Source organism: Labeo rohita, chromosome 8, assembly GCF_022985175.1.
Source record: "Labeo rohita strain BAU-BD-2019 chromosome 8, IGBB_LRoh.1.0, whole genome shotgun sequence".
In the NCBI taxonomy this organism is placed as follows: Eukaryota; Metazoa; Chordata; class Actinopteri; order Cypriniformes; family Cyprinidae; genus Labeo; species Labeo rohita.
Window position 1 is genome coordinate 37,689,036 of NC_066876.1, and position 20,915 is coordinate 37,709,950.

A 20,915-nucleotide genomic window follows, 5' to 3' on the forward strand; every position below is an offset into this window, starting at 1 on the left:
GATTCTGTTGGGATGTAAAACGCACGGAAGCGTATAGAACGATCCGGACCCGTTAATCCATTAATATGCTATATTTCAAAAAGTTCCAAAGAGCAGCGTGACAGAGACAGACGCGTGCATTTGTACCCATCTGCTGCCAGAAATTCATGGCGGTCATTAATATAAATAGAAAGTGAGTCACATTTTAGGAGAGAAAAATTTCAGCATCGCTGTCCGTCTCTCTGTCTCTGTGACAAAGGAGGTCTGTGCATCGCTCAGTCCATGAAGATCCCACGAGAGCCCAAACCAGGAGAGTTTGACAAGATCATTAAGAGACTAATGGAGACCCCCAACGCTCGAGGAGTCATCATCTTCGCCCATGAGGACGACATCAAGTAAGTGAATGATGTGCTTAATGTGTGTCTGATCCGCAAGACCTTACAGGAACATTCTGGCTTAAATACAGCTTTCGTTCCGTCCTGATACGATACAAATACGTATTACATAACAACACAAAGGAGCGTTAAGAAAGTATTTTATTGTATTATATTAAACCACGAATGTGCATTAGGAAAATAGTTTTATTTATAAAATTGATTTTTAATTCTATTTCAAACAATGAATGTGTGTTAAGGAAGTAGTTTTATTGTAATTTAATTCATTTTTTAATTGTTTTTTATTTTATTTTATTTTTTTTATTTTATTTTATTTAAGAAGGAATTTTATTTAGGAATTTATGAAGGAGTGTTATGTGTATCTATTATATATTTTTTGGACCATGAATGTGTGTTTCAAGCTTTAATTTATTTAATTTTTTTAATTATTTTAAATTATAATTTTTTTATGTTAAATGTTATTTTATTTGTTATTTTATTTAAGAATATATATATATATATATAATTTAAAAATATATAAAATATTTATTTGATTTTATTCTATTTTATTTTATTAAAGACCATGAAGGAGTATTAAGGAATTTTTATTTTGTTTTATTTTATTGTAAACCATGAATGTGTGTTAAGAAAGTAGTTTTATTTTAATTTAATTAATTCTTTAATTGTTTTATATTTTAATTTATTTTATTTTATTTAAAACTACGGAGTGTTAAGTATTTATTATATTTAACTTTTTATTTTTTTTTTATTTTAGACCATGAATGTATGTTTCAAAAGTTATTTTAATTTTTTTAAATTATTTTAAATTATATTTTTTTTATTTTAAATGTTATTTTATTTGTTATTTTATTTAAGAATATATTTTATATATATATATCTTATTTAAGAATATATAAAATATATATACTTTTTATTCTATTTTATTTTATTTTAGACCATGAATGCATGATGAGAAAGAAGTTTTATTCATTTATTTATTTATTTATTTATTTTTTGTTTTTATTTTACATTTTATTTCATTTAAGACCATGAAGGAGTATTAAGAATTATTGTATTTTATTTTATTTTATTTTTGACCATGAATGGGTGTTAAGAAAGTAGTTGTTTTTTAATTTATTTATTTTTTTAATTTATTTTAGTTTTTTATTGTTTTCAATTTTATTTTATGTAAGACCATTAAAGAGTGTTAAGTATTTATTATATTTAGTTATTTTTTATTATTATTATTTTAGACTATGAATGTGTGTTTAAAGTGTTATTTTATGTTTTATTTTTATTTATTATTTTTATTTTAGACCATGAATGCATGATAAGAAAGCAGTTTTATTTTAAATTTTTTTTTTTTTAAATTGTTTTACATTTTATTTTGTTTATTTAAGAAATTTAGTTTTATTTCGATTTTTGTTTTGTTTTTTAATTGTATTTTATTTAAAACCATGAAGGAGTGTTAAGGAAGTACTTTTTGTTTTATTTTATTTTATTGATACTTTTGTACAGAATCTGCTGATTTTATTTTTGCATTGGTCTTGATAGAAAACTAGTGAATGCTATGGAATGGAAGTAAATGTTCAAATAAGCTAAGATGATTACGCTTTCATTGGTATCTGAAATCATCATCAAATTAGCCAAAACATTTTACAAGAGCGGTTTTGTCAACTTGTAGGTGCTGAAAGCTTTTAAGCTTTTAGCTAACAGAGTTTGCCTGTCAGTGCGTGATTGCACATGCATTATTTATTATTATTATTTTACAACTGAGAAACGTCAACTTAAAGTGATGTTAACAACCCATTTGACTCTTTTAATGTATGTTTTCACAGTTTGACAGGATGTTGGAGGAAAAGGTTTAAGAAACTGATGATGTCAGCTGAAAAAAAGGGTTTCAGAGGCAGATTTTGATGAAAGATTAAGAAGACAAACACATTTTTTCCCCTGAAATCAAGTGTTAAAGTGAAGGAGTGTTGATTTTTGTTTGACGTTCGCTTGTGTATGTTGTATTTAACTCAGAATGTTTGCTTATGGGTGTTTGCGAGCAGCGTTGCATTTTTATATTTAGAATCTGAAAATGTTGTCTAACACATGCATAATGGGAGAATAACAGCGGCTTTTTTCTGGTTTTTGTAATGGTTCTGTCTGGAACAAACTGTTCGTTCCATCTGTGGCGGCGCAGCAGACGAATGTCACAGATTTGATAACGGTCGACTGGTAACAAGGACACAAGTGGATTATTTGTTATGATTGAACTAAGTTTTACTATTCGTGACATTTAGGGGAGATTTGTAAAAACCAAATACTAAATGCAAAGTATGTGCAATTGGAGAAAACGGCCTTTGATGTAGTGATTATAGAGGCAGCACAATATGGGATACTTCGCTTTTGATATGTGATTCATCACATGCTCCCGTATGAATGTAAATGGAGTTGGCTCCTGATCAACAAACCTGAAAAGGGAACAATGGCCGCAGTGTGAGGCCACAAACACACTCTATACGCAATTACTTGATCACAGACGTGTACTGATTACTGACACACAAACAGAAACCAATCTTGGTAGTGTGTGCCATTCAGTCAAGTCTTATTTCTTTCATTTCAGGTGAGATTCTCTTCAAACTGTGAGACTGTCAAAAGAAAAACCATAGAACCATAGAAGAAGAAAGTTTAGTGCCCCGTGTGGCAGCGCTGAGAATGCAGTCTGTACATATACTTATGAGCTGCGTTCTGACATGTTTCTGATTTATTGATTTATTTACTGTATATTACACTGCTGCCACACAGATTTAATAGAAACATGCCATTTAACTGACTGTTTTGGTAACTCCTGTGTGTTTTTAACATAAACTTGTGTGTATTTGACAGTTTAAGCGCAATACGACATGAAAGAGAACTTAGTTTAGTACTCACATGCTGTGTGACAGCCGCTTTCTTGTTTGCTTCGGAAAACCCTATGTCAGAAATTGAAAGTAATATGGTTCAAAACGCATAATTAGAGTTTCTGAGCTATGAGCTGTAAAGGCACAACCCTGTTTTGAAAAAAGGGGGCGGGGAGCAGCAGCTCATTTGCATTTAAAGAGACATGCACGAAAACGGCTTGTTTCTGCTTCCACTCAAAACAGGCATTTTAAAAATGATATAATAAATGATCTGTGGGGTATTTTCAAAATTTTAAGTTGATTCAAATCAAATATCTAAGTTGTCACTTAGTAGAATTTAACATTTCAAGTTGAATAAACTTTTTTTTGAGTTGACTGAACTTAAAATTTTAAGGCAGCCAGGTTACAAATTATTTTAAGTTGACTCAACAAATTGTTTTTTACAGTGATCTTACATATTGTAAAAAGGGGCATAATAGGTCTTTTTTTTAAAAAAAAAAAAATATCAAGGCTCTAATTAGAACCAAAAATGGTTCTACAGGGTGATGTTATAATAGAATCTTTTAAATGTTTTTATTCTTTATTTCCTTAGAAAATCATCTATTTATCAGTGGATCTGGAAGAACTTAACCTCAATACACTGATTATTTTTAAAGAACAATATTCTAAAACTTATGCCTCCTGTGCAAAACAAACAAACAAAAAGGAATAGTTTACCCAAAAATGAAAATTTGCTGAAATTGTACAAAATGTGAGACATTTAGCATTCAGACTTTGAGAAATGTAGCATTGCATCACTTGCTCAATGATGGATCCTCTGCAGCGAATGGGTGCCGTCAGAATGAGAGTCCAAACAGCTGATAAAAACATCACAATAATCCACAACACTCCAGTCCATCAGTGAACATCTTGGGAAGCAAAAAGCTGCGTGTTTGTAAGAAACAAACCTACCATTAAGGTGTTTTCATTTCAGACCGGTCCATTATTCATAATAGTGCTTCCTCCTTTAAAAAGTCCATCTCTTGTTTTCTTCTCGCATCAAAATCCACCAGCATATTTGTTTAGAACTATTTTGGACCATTTTCGCTTGTAAACGGTGCCTGGTTTGTGCATATTTCTCTCCTGATTCAGATGAGATGACTTTTTACCTGCAAACGCAATGGACAGAGGACTCGTATTTTACCTGGAAGCTTATAAATGTCTTAATGATGGATTTGTTTCTTACAAACACACAGCTTTTCAATTCACAAGACGTTAACTGATGTTTTCAGTTCACAAAATGTTAACACCCATTCACTGCAGAGGATCCATTGGTGAGCAAGTAATCTAATGCTACATTTCTCCAAATTTGTTCCGATGAAGAAACAAACTGCATCTACATCTTGGATGGTCTGAGGGTGAGTAATTTTTCAGCAAATTTTCAATTTCGGGTGAACTGGGTGAATGTTAACATACAGATGTTCTGTTTTCTCACTGGCTTTTCAATTATCCGCCAGTGAAATGACAAGGAAATACAGAATATTTCTTTATTTTAAATGATAATTGTACATCTGGCGAGCGTGACGTATCACGTCTACCCTTCAACCAGGAAGTGCTAAAGCTGCCTGGGAAATGTCAGCTTCGAAGCTTTACTGTCAAATCCTAAATAAGCTGTCTTCATTAATTTATCTCTTGAGCTTAGATGACCTTTTCATACATGATAAGAGCAGATGCAATATTCAGGGCACTGCATTTCTCCATGCATAATGTCATTTTGCTTTTTCCGTGTTTGACTTTGCAAGTTCACAAGTACCAAACAAACTCTCGCAGACAATACTTTGCTATCGCCGTTGACGCTCGCGAGTGACATTTTTCCAGTGTGCGTTTGGGTGTCACAGTCTCTAATCCATATGGCTCTTTGCTGATGCTTTTTGACAGGCTTATGTCTGCGCAGATGAAGTTTCCCCCTCATTAAAACACTCCTGTGAACACGAGCTGTCGCTCACACCGCGTGAATTGTCAAGCGCGTCTTCGGTGCTGAAAGCAAATGCGTAACTAAATGGCTTAATTCGTAACAACTTGGTTAAGTGCCACTCTAAATAACTATTTGATATTGGAATTTCAAGAAGGTGCTTTTATTTAGAGACTTTTATGCATTTAAATGTTATAGTAATATTTGTGTATATATGCATGCAGTTGTGCTTTGTATAATACAGTACAGGTTCCTCCCAAAGTTTCTTTTACATTTAGGGACAAATTACATTTGTGCACAAATGAAATCATTTAAGTGTTGTCATTAACAGATATTAAAATGGAATGCACCCATATCATTGGCAAAAATATGCACAGTTTGGTCATGCTCCAATTATGTGTTGTGTAAAAATGCATTAGAAAATTCTAAATAAATGAGCAAATATTAAAAAATGTATTAAAAGTTATGAATTAAAATAGATTTTTTTGTAATTTATTGATCATTTTATTTAATTTTGTATTTATATGTAGTTTTTATGTTAATTGTGTAATATGTGAACACCTAATTTGAACAAGATAAACTAAAATATTATATATATATATATATATATATATATATATAAAAAACATTTAATGACTCATTTAATGACATTTCAACTTTTTTAATGCTTTAATATTTCTGTGTGAAATGTTCAGATTACATATGGAATATGGTAACAATAACTCAATTACTTTTTTTTTTAATACTGTTAACATTTCCATTCAGGTAACTGGTAATCAGCCAAATATGCCATGAATCTAATACCTGAGATGCTTTTTTTTTGACACAAAACAAAATTACAGGTGATGTTAGCGGCTTGCTGGACACCAGTTAAATTGCTTTTTTTCCTCTCTTTGTTGTAAATGATCTAAAGTGCGACATGATTGTAAGGACATGAATAGCAATTACTGAACTGATCAAATTGCTGTCCAAAATGCTAAAATGCAGCATAATTGCAAGAGATACTGCTTGTCCCCTGTAATATTAGTTAGATTGACTGTGCTTCAGTGTAAAAGTGTATTTGTGCTGTTTCTGGTCCAGGCAGGTCCTGGAAGCTGCAAGGAAGTCCAATTTGACTGGTCATTTTAAGTTTGTGGGATCAGACAGCTGGGGGGCCAAGAGCTCTCCCATCCTGGACCAGGAGGAAGTGGCTGAGGGTGCCGTCACCATTCTGCCCAAAAGAGCTTCTATTGAAGGTCTGAAATATACATATGCACCCTTATTAAATAAATGCATGTCACTGATTGTATTGTGATCGTTTTATTTGTGTGTTTATAATGTTATTATAAGAAAATTTGGACTCTTAAAAATAATTGTTTTTTGGTAATGATGGATTCATGAATCTTTGATAGAAGTTTTCCATTGCACAAAAGGTTCATTATAGTGGGAAAAGGTGTATATATATATATATATATGGTGTATATCTCTGTATTTTCTAAATGTTTCTTTTTCTATGAAAAAAAAATATTTAATTCATTCATGCATTCATTATTTTTTTTAAATGTTTGTATTGAAGACAATGAGATGCTAGAATGTGCAAAAAAGGGGCTTAAATCACATTACATTATACAGATAGAGAATGTACTTGTGAAATGTAAGTAACGCACTGAGGAAAACATTTAATACAGAGGAGGAGTAAGAACATTTTTAAGAACGTGTTTACATCGACTCTATAACGACTGTCAGATACAACAATCATTTCTCGAATATTTATTACTATGAGATGACTGGATGCTTTCAGCTGATTTTCTATTGAACTGTCACCAACTGAACTGCAGTTGTCAAACTATTTCAAATATAGTGAATTAAGCTTCAAACTTGAAATCGGTTCGCGAACAGCGAATCATTTGATTCAGATCAGGACACGGCGCTTCGCGAATCATTTGATTTAGATTTGGAACTCCAGGAATCATATGATTCAGATCTCAACCTCGGAGCGTGTTCGAGAATCATTTCGTAAATTGAATGATTCGCGATCCGCAATCTTTTGATTCAGATTGGGACTTTAGAATCTTTTTTTCTCATTTTTTATTTAACTGTACAAAACAAGAAAGAAAGTATACACAAATACAAATCCCGTAAGAAAAAATTAACTGTGGTTTTACTGTAGTAAAAGTGTAGTAACCATTTTTTTCCATATACTTGTCTAGATCAACTTTGAATCAAGAAAAGAGACGTTTAGAGCCAGAGTTTTATTTATGTATATGAAATAAAGCTAGCCGGAAACACAAATTAAGATTATATTTTCCTGTATTCTCTGTTGAGTAGTCAAACAGAAAGAAACAAAAGGGAAAAGTCACAGAATGAGATTTGGATGAACATTAAAAAAAAAAAAAAACATCTCAGAAGAGTAACAAAAACATCAACTCACTTCAGTGTCGAACTTACAATTATAATTACATCCATAAGCCTTTTGTGAAATGTGGATTACCTCATTAATCTGTTGCCTGCCCCCTTCATTTTTAATGAGAAACTCTAGTTTCCAAAGTCGGACATTGCTTGTTATGATTTTTAAGGGTGTAGAATTCGATAGGGATGCTATGACGTGTCCCTAAAAATATCCAGCAACTACTAAATTGTCCCTAGCAATAATTTTGATCAAACTATTTCTGTTGTCTGCTGTTTTGTCCCCACCAATGGCAAAATCAAACCTGCACCCTTGTGTCAGAGCATCTGACGGAGCAGTGGATTCCACTAAAGGGACAAAATTGGTCATTTTTCCGCTTTTTAATCAGGATTTGACCAGTACTTCACCACTCGATCCCTGGAGAACAACCGCAGGAACATCTGGTTCGCTGAATTCTGGGAGGACGACTTCAGGTGCAAACTGACACGACCGGGTATCAAGATCGACCCAGAAAAGAAGAAATGCACAGGTGAGAGCTCCTGATATCCGTTCGCGAGTGAACTGAAGTTTGGAGAAATGACAGCTGACCTTAAAAACTCTTTAAAGTCTCCTTTCCTACTTATCGTTCTCCTCCTCGAACTCTTCATTCATCACTTTGCTGTCTCGTTTAGTTCGTCTTACCCTTTCTGTCTCTCTGTTTCAGGAGAGGAACGGATCAGTCGCGATTCTCATTACGAACAAGAGGGCAAGGTTCAGTTTGTGATCGATGCGGTTTACGCTATGGCTCACGCTTTGCACAACATGCACCAGGATTTGTGTCCGGGAGCCACGGGCGTTTGTGATAAGATGGACCCGGTGGAGGGACGTCTGCTGCTCAGCTACATCCGCTCCGTCAACTTCAACGGTGAGTGACGTCACGCTAGATCAGGATCACTGAAGATGAGGCCCGACTGCCATCAGACATGCCATTAGGCTGGATGCCAAAAGATGTTCAAAGGTCCAAACTAAACCCCGTCCAGAGCTTTAGCTTTGCCTCACGGGCTCGTTTGGATTGAACGCAAGTGTCACGCATGTTGACGTGAGACTGCCTTTGGATAGTTGGAGTTTTTAACCGACAAATTAAAAGTCTGTTATCATGTGCTCATCGCCATGTCCTTCATAACCTGTGTGACTTTAGTTAATGTGGAGAAAGTTGGGATGAATTGCAAGGCTTAGGATAAATTGCCTTGTTGTATGCCTCATTCATAAGTCGTTTTGGATGAAGAAGTGTTGGAATTTTTAAGAATTTGGGCTCTTTTCTGTATAATTAAAGTGTAGGTATGGTTCAGTTTAGATTTGCTGAAAATCACTGAAAATCTGTGTTCTTTGAATTCAAATATTTGATCAAAATACAGTTAAAAAATAATATTGTGAAATGTTGCAATTTAAAATAATTGTTCGATTTTAATAGAAATAGAAATCTTTTGTTAACATTACAAATGTGTTTACTCTCACTTCTAATCAGGTAAATGCATCATTTGATGCTGAATACAAGTATTTTATTAAAGTAAACATTTATTTTAATAAAATAAATAAATATATTTTACAAATATTTAAAATGGTATATATTTTTTTACATTTTATTTAAATTGTATTTAAAAGAACAGTTTTCATTAAAAATAGAAATCTTTTGTAACATTTGAAATGTATTTACTAATTTAAAATAAAAAATATTTTAAATTATATATAAATATTTTACATTTTATTTAAGTTTTATTCAAAAGAACAGCATTTACTTCCTTTGTTAACGTTATAAATGTATGTATGCTCACTTCTTATCAGTTAAATGCATAGTTCAGTGTGTAATTTAATGCTGAATACAAACATTTTATTAAAGTAAATACTTATTTATTAAATAAGTAAACGTATTAATTTCTTTTAAATAACATTATATATATTTTTTTTTTTTTTCTTTTTTTTCTTTTTAAGTTTCATTCAAAAGAACAGCAATTATTTAAAATAGAAACCTTTTGTAACATTATAAATTTATTTACTCTCACTTCTAATCAATTAAATGCATCATTTAATGCTGAATACAAGCATTTTATTAAAGTAAATACTTGTTTATTTTAATAAAATAAAAATATATATTTTAAAAATATATTTAATTTTTTTACGTTTTATTTAAATTTTAATCAAAAGAACAGCATTTGTTTAAAATAGAAATCTTTTGTAATGTTATAAATATATTTACTCTCACTTATCATTTAATGCTGAATACAAGAATTTTAATAAAATAAATATATTTTAAACGTATTTAAAATTATATATACATGTATTTACATTTTATTTAAATTTTATTTAAAAGAACATTGTTTATTTAAAATAGAAATCTTTTGTAACATTACTGCAATTAAAATTAGCAAATTTAAAAATATATTTTAAATGTTATATATATTTTATTTGTTTTATTTTTTAAAAAACAGTATTTATTTAAAATAGAAAACCTTTGTGTTAATACGTGTGACAGTAGTACGGTTAACTGTTTATATACAGTATAGTGCTTAATAGTGTTTACCGCTGTGACCTTGTAGTTCAGTGTAGTTTGAAAACTTAAAAACGTCTCCAGAAAATGGCAAAGTTGTGGCAAGTAAATGTAACTCTGCTGTGGCGTTGTGAAGCTGTCCATGAAGGAATTCCCATTAAATCACTTCCTCAGCAGTGACTGTCATCTTGCAAACATTTGGTGAAAGCTCGCCTGGAGGGAATTGGCTGAACAAGCAATATGCATTATTGCGAAGAAGAAAATCGCATGGAAAATAAGTCCTTTTTCCACCCCAGAGTTTCAGATGAAGCTGTCTTCCTCCTCTACAGCAAAGAACAAACAAGCAAAAGCAGGTTATCGGTGGTTCAGTGACGTGTTCTTGCTGAGGAAGGATCCAATGACTGAACTAAATAAACAGATTCAGGTTGGCAAAGAATGTTTGTGTGTACTGCATTATGAGTTTCCCTTTCAAATCTAATTATGGAGTAAAAACAGATATCAGTGCCGTAATGACATGCAGCAGGGTAAAGTAAGCATGAATGGAGCGTCTGTATGACAGATGGGTGTAGAGCGAAGAAAAGACGTTCAGCGTCTCCGTGGAGAGGAAGGAGAGACAGGAAGAGGAGGTGATCGCTGTAGCTGGAGCCTGACGTGTCTTTGTGATGTGTCTGGCTGTGATCGAGCTCATCTGAAGAGCTGAGGTTCTCACGTATAATTTACTATCACATCTGTATTGTGTTCCTTCAAAGACCGGAAGTTAGAATCGTTTTTAGGCTTTTGGTTGCTTCGATCTAAAAATCTAAAATGATCAACTTGCACAGTAAAATGGTCCAAAAAGGGTTAAAATGTCTTTTCCCAATTTCCTGTTTAAATAGAAAATACGTGCGATTACTTTTAAAAAGATGCAAAGGACACAATCAAAGCAGAACGAATGAAATGTTTCTTCTGTGATTATGTTTTTTTCAGGTAGTGCTGGCACGGCCGTTCTGTTCAATGAAAACGGAGATGCTCCTGGACGCTATGACATCTTTCAGTACCAGATGACCAACACCAGCAATCCTGGATACAGAGTGATCGGCCAGTGGACCAATAACCTGCGACTCAACGTAAACTGACTTCAATTGTACATTAGTGCACAGTTTCTTTGACAAGACTCATAAAAGACTATCTCCCCCCCTTTTCTAAAACATCAATATATATTAATTGATTAATTAAAGTTTTAGGAAAGTTTTATTATATTTAATTACATATAATTTTTTACCATTATAACATAACATATTTTAAGGTCACTAAACAAAATGAAGCAATTAGAATGAATAAGATGTTGTCTTGTTTAGCCTAGTTAAAAATGTTAGTTTTGTTAGCTGTCTATAATACACTGCTTTTAAATGTTTGGGGGCAGTACGATTTATTTTTATTTTTTTTCAATGAAATTAATACTTCTATTTAGCAAGGATGCATTAAATTAATCAAAAGTGACAGTGAAGACATTTATATAGTTACAAAAGACTTCTGTTACACAGATGCTGTTAATCTGAATGATCTATTTATCAAAGAATCCTGAAAAAAGTATCAGTTTCCAAAAGAATATTAAGCAGTACATCTGTATTCAACATTGCTAATAATCATAAATGTTTGTTGAGCAGCAAATAAGCATATTTTCATGATTTCTGAAGGATCATGTGACACTGAAGACTGGAGTAATGATGCTGAAAATTCAGCTGCACATCACAGAAATAAATTACAGTTTAAAATATATTCAAATTATGGAAGCCCATTTCTGCCACTAAAAAAATAAAAAAAGGTAATTGTGACTTTTCTGACTTCTCAGACAATTCTGACTTTTTTGTGAGATATAAACTCACAGTTGATCTTTTTTTCAGAAATGCGAGTTTTGCAATTCTGACTTTATAACAGGCAATTATTAAGTCAGAATTGTGACAGATAAACCCACTATTCTGAGAAAATATCAGTGTTTTTTTTCCCTTCAGAATTGAACATTATAACTCGCAATTGCAAGTTTAAATCTCACAATTCAGAGGAAAACAAGTCAAAATTGTGAGAAAAAGTCGGTGTGTGTGTCTGTCTAGAAGTCTGTGAGAAACACTCTGACTTTATAACTCACAATGTGCAAAAAAAAGTCAGAATTGAGTTTATATCACACGATTCTGATTTATTTCTCCCAATTGTTTGCCAGATGTAAACTCGCAATTGCAAGAAAAAAAATATGTGATTTTATATCCCACAATTCTGACTTTATAACTCACAATTCACAGTTTTGAGAAAAAAAATCTGAATTGGCAGTTGTAAAAACTCACAATTGAAAGAAAAAAAAATCTGAATTGTTTGTATCATGCAATTTTAAAAAAAAGGTCAAAATTGTGAGTTTATATCACACAATTCTTACTTTATTTCTCACAATTGTGAGTTTTTGTCCCACAATTCCAACTTTACTGAGGAATAGTCAAAATTGTGAGTTTGTATCTCGCAATCCTCAGAAAAAAGTCTGAAATGCGATATATAAACTCACAACTGCAAGAAAAAAAGTCTGAATTGTGAGTTTATATCACGCAATTCTGAGAAAAAAAAAATCAGAATTGGCAGACGTGAACTTGCAATTGCAAGAAAAAAATCTGAATGCATGTTTGTATCATGCAATTCTGACTCACAACTGCAAGAAAAAAGTCAGAATTGAGATTTTATATCTCAGTTCTGATTTTATTTCTCGCAGTTGTTTATATCACGCAATTCTGGCTTTATAGCTCACGACTGCGAGTTTGTATGTCACAATTTTGAGAAAAAAAAAAAATCAGAATTGCAAGTTTGTATCATGCAATTCTGAGAAAAAAGTCATATTTGTGAGTTTTCATCTCGGAATTCTGACTTTATAACTTGCAATTGCGAATATGTCAGAATTCGGAGAAAAAAGTCAGAATAGCAATTTTCTATCACATAATTCTGATTTAATTTTTTGGCAGTTGTTTATATCACGCAATTCTGACATTATAACTCACAGTTGGTAGTTTATATTATGCAATTCTAAGAAAAGGTCAGAATTGTGAGTTTATATATTGCAGTCCTGAGAAAAAAAGTCTGATGTATAAACTCACAATTGCAAGGAAAAAAGCTAGAATTGCAATTTTTATATCCCACAATTCTGACATTATAACTCACAACTGGAAGTTTGTATCTCAACAATCACAAGTGTCACAATTCAGAGGAAAAAAAAGTCAGAATTGTGAGATTAAAAAGTCGCAATTACCTTTTTTGTTCTTTATTCAGTGGTGGGGAAACAGAAAAATAGAGAACAGTTATTTTATATTGTAATAATATTTTACAACGTTACTGTATTTTTTGCTGTGCTGTATGTTTCAGAATATCTCTTTACAAGTACGAGCAGTTTGGTTGCGCAGGTCACTTTAATTTTCTGTGTGTTTCATCAGGTGGAAGAGATGCAGTGGACCGGCGGGTCGCGTCAGATCCCCGACTCGGTTTGCAGTTTTCCGTGCCGCTCGGGCGAGAGGAAGAAGATGGTGAAGGGCGTCCCGTGCTGCTGGCACTGCGAGCTCTGCGACGGCTATCAGTTCCAAGCCGACGAGTTCAACTGCGAGATGTGCCCTTTCGACATGCGTCCGACCCCGAACCGCACGGCCTGCCGCCCGACTCCCATCATCAAGCTGGAGTGGCACTCGCCCTGGGCCGTGATCCCTCTGTTCCTGGCCATTCTCGGCATCCTGGCCACCCTGTCCGTCATCGTCACCTTCGTCCGCTTCAACGACACCCCGATCGTGAGGGCCGCGGGCCGCGAGCTCAGCTACGTGCTCCTGACGGGAATCTTCCTCATCTACCTCATCACCTTCCTGATGATCGCCGAGCCGGGGACGGTGGTGTGCGCCTTCCGCAGGCTGCTGCTGGGGCTGGGCATGTGCATCACGTACTCCGCCATGCTTACGAAGACCAACCGGATCTACCGCATCTTCGAGCAGGGCAAGAAGTCCGTCACGCCGCCAAAATTCATCAGCCCCACGTCGCAACTCATGATAACCTTCATACTGATCTCAGTACAGGTGAGTGCATCAAATGCAGGGTCCAGCCCACAGCCTGTCCTGTGTCCCGAATTTCACGGAGTTGGTCACTGTGTTGGGCTGGTTGGAAAGCTGAAAAATAAGGAAATAAGTAAAAACTAATATTGTGAAATATTATTACAATTCAAAATAATGCTTTTCTATTTGAAATTATTTTCAAATGTACTGTCGTTTATTCGTGCGATGCAAAGCTGAATTTTCAGCATCGTGATCTTTCAGAAATCGTTCTAATATTTGCTACATGTATTATTATAATCTGTTGTGCTTCTTAATATTTTTGTAGAAACTGATACTTTTTTTTCAAGATTCTTTGATTAAAAAATTTAAAAGAATATAATTTGAAATTGGAAAATTCAAAATTATTTTACTGTCACATTTTAAAAGTATTACTGAAATTTCCTTCAAAAACAAACAAAAAAAACCACCTCTAACTAGGTTGACCAAGAAATATTCCTTCTTAATTTTTTTTTAACTGGTAAAAATATTTGTAATAATAATAAATTAATAATAATTAAAAAAAAACTTTATTACATTTTTTTTCTAGGAAAATGATGCAGTTCATTGTTGTTTAAGTAAAGAGTCATTCCAAAAGTCATTTAAGGAAAGCAATTGCTTGATTTCTTTAAATAACTCATTAGTTAAATAACAATTAATTGCTTTATTGTCCTAGTATTATAAAAGTTTTTTTATTATTATTAATTTACAATATTTTAATGCATTGTTTTCGTGCAGTTGCGACAAAAAAAATAAATAAATAAAGAAGAAATATTTCATATTTGCACTTCAAGGTCACTTAATCAAAATTAAGTGATTTTAACTAATAAGACTAATAAGCTAATAAGTCATTTTGGTCAGCCTAGTTGGAAATAATTACAGTAAAACTTTAAGCAAGGCTGCATTAAAATAATCAAAAATGAAAGTAAAATAATTTATAATTTAACAAAAGGTTCCTATTTCAAATAAATTCTGTTCTTTTGAACGTTTTATTCATCAGCAAATCTTGAAAAAAAAAAAGTATCAGTTTCCACAAAAATATTTAGAAGCACAACTCATTATAATAAGAAATGCTTTTTGAGCAGCAAATCAGCATAAATAACTCATTAATTGCTAATATTCAATAAAATAACTAAAATAACTGCTTAACGAGTAGTTTATTTATGCTGATTTGCTGCTCAAAAAAATTTCTTATTTCATATTTTTAAAATTTAAATATTTCTGTTTTACTACCATTTTTCATTATTTTAATGAATCCTTAAAGTAAAGTATTAAAGTTTTATTGTAATTTCCTTCAAAAAAAAATTGCAAGATGACTGCCTCATTAGTTAAAATCACTTACATTTGATTAGTGACCTTGAAGTGTAGATACAAAAATATTTTTGCTTCTAATTAATAAAAAAAAAAAACTTTTACTTTTTCTTAAAGCTTTGATTAAAAAGTTCCAAAAAACATAGTAATGCATTAAAATATTACAAATTAATTTAAAAAATTTCTTTTGACTACAAAATGACTTTAAATCTGTTACTTTTGTAGATCTGAAATATTTCTTCTTAATTTTTTACCAGGAAAATTAATGCATTAAAATTTATTATATTGAAAATGAGTTATTTAAAGACATTAAGCAATTAATGAGTTATTTTATTGAACATTAGCAGCTACAGTAGCGTTAGTTATTTATGCTGATTACCTGCTCAAAAAACATTTCTTATTATAATCAGTTGTGCTTCTTAATATTTTAATGGAATAAACTTTGAGTAAAAAGTTCAAACAAACAATTTATTTAAAATAGGAATCATTGTAAAATTATAAATAATAAATTGAATACATTTTTTAATAAATCTAATAAATGTTACTGCCACTTTTGATTATTTTAATGCATCTTTGCTTAAAGTATTGCTGTAATTCCCTTTAAAAAATTAGTTTAAATTACTTAAATTTGATAAGTGACCTTGAAGTGTGGATCTGGATTATTTCTTCTTACTTTTTTGTCAGAAATAATGCATTAAAAATATTACAAATTAATTACATTTTGACATACTTTTGCATACTCTAATGACACTTTTTTCTAGGAAAGTTATAAAAAAAATCCCTGTATATTAAGTTTGCATTGCAAAAGTATTTCATTTAAAAAATGACACATCACCTCTAACTTTTAGCTTCGCACATTTATTACAAAGCGCCGTGGCAGCTTCAATGAGGAATGCGAGGCCAAAAGACTGAATTGTTGAATAAAACATTAATTAACTGAATTAATAATGCCGCACATCGCACAGAATTCACAGGCACCTTAGAAAGTCCCGACCTTACGTGAAACGAACATGAACGTGTCCGTCTCCCTCCAGCCAAACGCGGAGCCACTGCTTATGAAAACTAAAGCCCCTGTGCTGTTGTTCTGTTCTCGACATGCCCCTATGGATGAGTTTTGAGGTTTTGTCAATAGCAGTTTCCCCGCCGAGCAGATTCTCCTGTGTTTGAACACTCTGCCGAAGCTGATAAGCCGCCTGCAGACCTCATCACGTTGAGTGCCTGGGCTTCGTTCTGCTTGTGCCAGCAAACGTGCCAAACACGCTCATGTGCGACAGCAACAGATTCAACATCAATAAAAGGTGGAAAAATGATTTGCAGGTGACCAGAAAGGCCCACCGCCGTCGATACGCGGCGCGTCGGCTGATAAACACCTCGCCGCCGATTAAAAACTGCCGATTTGAGCTTTTACAAAAGAATATTTTAGAAGCTTTTGTCGTCGGAGCTTCGCCCCAGAATTATGCGCATGACTCACGGGCAGAGGCGCGGGGGAGACCGGATTAACAGGACGTTAGCGAGAGAATGATTGACAGCAGGACATTTCTCGGCACCTCCTCCAGCGCGCGTCGGCAGATGTGTCACCGACGCCGAGCGGAGAACGGAACTCCGCCGAGCGATTCTGACAGCAACATCTGTCTCTCCGGCAACACGCCGGCCGCCCGGCTGCTGTTCTGTTCTCCTCCCAGCCGTAGAAGTTTCTCGGAAAGTTTTGCACGTTACCCGACGAGCACCTTCAATCGCGACGAGTCACTTCCTCATCTGAATGTTCCCATTGACAGCAGCTGCGAAGGACGTTCTCTAAATCACGCCTCTGAACAGCTGCTCTCATCCGCTGATGCTCTGCACTTACCCTACATTATGATTTACGCTGAGCAGACGCTTTGAAATGTCCTCGGTTTTTAACTGATGTTTAACGTGTACAACGGTACGCTAGATACTGTTTTAAAAACATTAGTTCTTCACATTGAATTTCATCTTTTCAATTCAGTTTTAGATAAAGCAGTAAATAACTCAATTAAAGGGGTCATCGGATGCCCATTTTCCGCAAGTTGATGTGATTTTTAGGGTCTTAATGAAAAGTCTATAATATACTTTGGTTACAGATCCTCAATTGTAGTGTAAAACAACACCCTTTTTACCTTGTCAAAATCAGCTCTGCAAAAATCATCCCATTCTGATGGGGTTGTTCCTTTAAATGCAAATGAGCTCTGCTCGCCCCGCCCCTCTCTTTACTTTAGCCACATTTGGTGTTTAGCTGCTAAACTTGCTAACTGAAATGTCACATAGGCACAAAATGATGACAAAATTGATACATTTCAATAGGCTATTGAAGTAAGTGTGCCTATAATAGGCTGTTATTGTTATAGTTTCATGAAAATAGTGGTCTTCTTAACAACTTCAACAACGGAGCTATGAAGACAATGAAATTATTTACACTTACTATATTGTTTTTTTTTTTTTTAAGTTAATCCATTGATGTGCATTAGATGAATTGAATAGTCAACTCTGATATTTTAGGTTACGTTTTAGTTATCATAAAAGAATTAATGATGAAATACGAGAGGTAACGGTATTACGCATACATTTCTAACATGTAAATTATTGAAGCCAAATACTTAGATTTCCCCAAGCTGTTTAGCTGTAGTACAGTGTTCATAGGCTTAATCATGAAGCACACAGTCAGCAGGGTTAACTCTCTCGTTATATTACCCTTTTTGTAGATGGATGCACAGAGGTAGACAAGAGAAAGAAGTGCAGTGTGGGAGTCCTACACGCGATTAACAGCAGGGAAGGCAGTTTTCATCAGAGCCCTTGTTTTTCTTAATTTTGACATTAATTTTCATTTTTACACTAGACGTATTTATCGGTTCAAAATATCGGTTATCGGTCTACTTGATCTGTAATAATCGGAACCTGAAAAACACATGTCGGTCGACCCCTAATTCACACTAATGCACAGATCTATTACGACATATCAGATGTTTTGTCCTGTTCTGAAAACATAACTGACTGTTTACACATCAATTTTGTATCATAAAAGTATTTGGAAATACAAGTGCATTTAACCACAGCCAAACAAACACAAAACGCACGTGAAAGTCTGTCAGTTTTGTGCATTAAAAAGCGTACTGCATTCCAAACGGCATGAATGAAAGCATATCTAGAGTAAAACATTGAAATAACGGCGGGCGGAAGCACACACTGTCAAGCAATACACACACGTGTCTGACAGCTCATATCCTGTGCAGTAAAGCCCGCCGCGATTGTCTCTAGTGTGCACAAGTGCCGTATGCGGGAAAAATCCAAGCTCGGAATCGTTTTGGAACACGTTTTTCTTTCCCGCACTAATCTTGGTTTTTCCAAAATGTGCCCAGATCTCAGATTTAAAAATATTGGGTGCATTTTTAATACTCATGTGACAAGCACTATGTGAATTACGTCAGTAGTCTATAATCGATTATGGTCTGTTACTGCATTGCTGCAGAATCGTCCACGTCTGCATCGTGATGCATCGATTAATTTCAACAGCCCTAGTGAGGACATTGATAAAATAGTCCTTATGACATCAGTGGTCCAACCTTAATTTCATGAAGCTACGAGAATAATTTTTGTGTACAGAGAAAACCAAAATAACGACCGTATTCAACTATTTCTTCTCTTCCGTGTAAGTCTTCAATGCATGTTCATGTGAGTACCACTTTATCGGTACTTTATTATGGTTGAACCACTGATGTCCCATGGACTATTTTAACAATGTCCTTACTACCTTTCTGGGCATTGGACGTGATATTAAATCGTGATAATCGTAGTCAAATCAAATCATGAAAGCAGTGCTCATTCACACCCCTAGTCATTATTAGCTTTCTGAGCCTTGAACGTAGTAGTTGCATTGCTGTCTGTGCAGGGTCAGAAGCTCTTGGATTTCATAAAAAATATAATACTTTGTGTTCCAAAGATGAACAAAGATCCTGTGGGTTTGGAACGACTTGAGGATGCATAATTAATGCCCGAATTTTCATTTTTGGGTGAACTGTCCCTTTAAGACAATTAAGACTGCATTCACATCTGAAGCTCTGTCTGAATTTGATTGGAAATATATGCGTTCATAATAAGATATGATTGCCGAATTTCTGCAGTTTGTGACTTATAGTAACTCCAAGACACGTGACAGTCTCTCAATGTCAGATCTATAAATAACAGATGTTGTCAACCTAGGAACATGTTTACTAAACGAAAAAACACACTGTATGTGAAGAAAAAAATGGTTTTAAAAGCAATATGGTGCAATATCCATCATAAAAGTAACTATTTTACATTTTAAACATCCAATAAAAAATTAGGACATTTCTAAGGACGGCTACCTACAGTTTTTACACTACTGTTCAAAAATGTTAGGTCATTTTTTCCTTAATCCTACCCAATTTGATTTTAAAAAAAAGAAAAAAGAAAAACCTGTAATTTTTGTGAAATATTATTACAGTTTGAAATAGGGCTGGGCGACAGGGTGCGGATACAGGGGGGTCTGAAATTCATCAAGAAATGATCATTTTTTGAGAAATAGAAAGCATTCATTTGAAAAATCTTCTACCATTATAAATGTACTTAAACCTTTGATCAATTGAATGCGTCCAAGCTAAATAAAAGTATTTATTTCTTTCAAAAAACTTATTATAAAGGATGCATAGTATTTTTTTTTCTGACAATCTACATTTATCATGATCAAAATACACTAAAAGTCTTAATTCAGAATTAAAAACATTCCAAATTTAAGTGCTGCATGTCAGCTGAACTACACACATCCCCTGTTTTCGTTCAGAGATCTGTTCACGTTATTACAAAGCGAGGAAAGGATCTTATAGTTTCCTTTGTGTCTTTAAAAAAGCACTTTAAAACCCATCATTAAGAGCAATCAGGCTGATAGCAGGCCTATTTTAACCGGTAATCTTCTGCCAAGTCGTGTCTGCTGAAGACTGGCTAAAACACAGCTTCTTTTACACTTTATTCTACATCAATCTAACAGCAGCTCTTGACAAATGAGTCTGCCCTTCTGACTGACTCGGTCTCGCCGTTAGCGATCGGCTTTTACTTCCTCCCGTCTCTCCGCAGGTCGTGGGTGTGTTCGTCTGGTTCGGCGTGATGCCGCCTCACACCATCGTGGACTACGAGGAGCAGCGGCCGCCCAATCCGGAGTTGGCGCGTGGCATCCTGAAGTGTGACATGTCTGATTTGTCGCTCATCTGTTGCCTGAGCTACAGTATCGTGCTGATGGTCACCTGCACCGTGTACGCGGTCAAGAGCCGAGGCGTGCCCGAGACCTTCAACGAAGCTAAACCCATCGGCTTCACCATGTACACCACCTGCATCGTCTGGCTGGCGTTCGTGCCTATTTTCTTTGGCACGGCACAGTCCACTGAGAAGGTGAGAAG

The 20,915-nt window shown here is 34.0% G+C and overlaps 1 protein-coding gene across 2 annotated transcripts in view; it reads left to right on the forward strand.

Annotated features, from left to right (window-relative positions):
* grm6a (glutamate receptor, metabotropic 6a) overlaps positions 1-20,915 on the forward strand; it is an 81,749-nt gene that overhangs the window by 44,544 nt on the left and 16,290 nt on the right. For both annotated transcript variants that reach the window (XM_051117173.1, XM_051117172.1), the window contains exons 4-10: positions 239-374; positions 6,273-6,427; positions 7,967-8,107; positions 8,282-8,482; positions 11,069-11,208; positions 13,546-14,169; positions 20,596-20,907. In XM_051117173.1, the coding sequence (XP_050973130.1) occupies positions 239-374; positions 6,273-6,427; positions 7,967-8,107; positions 8,282-8,482; positions 11,069-11,208; positions 13,546-14,169; positions 20,596-20,907 (1,709 nt within the window). The remainder of the gene's footprint in view (positions 1-238; positions 375-6,272; positions 6,428-7,966; positions 8,108-8,281; positions 8,483-11,068; positions 11,209-13,545; positions 14,170-20,595; positions 20,908-20,915) is intronic.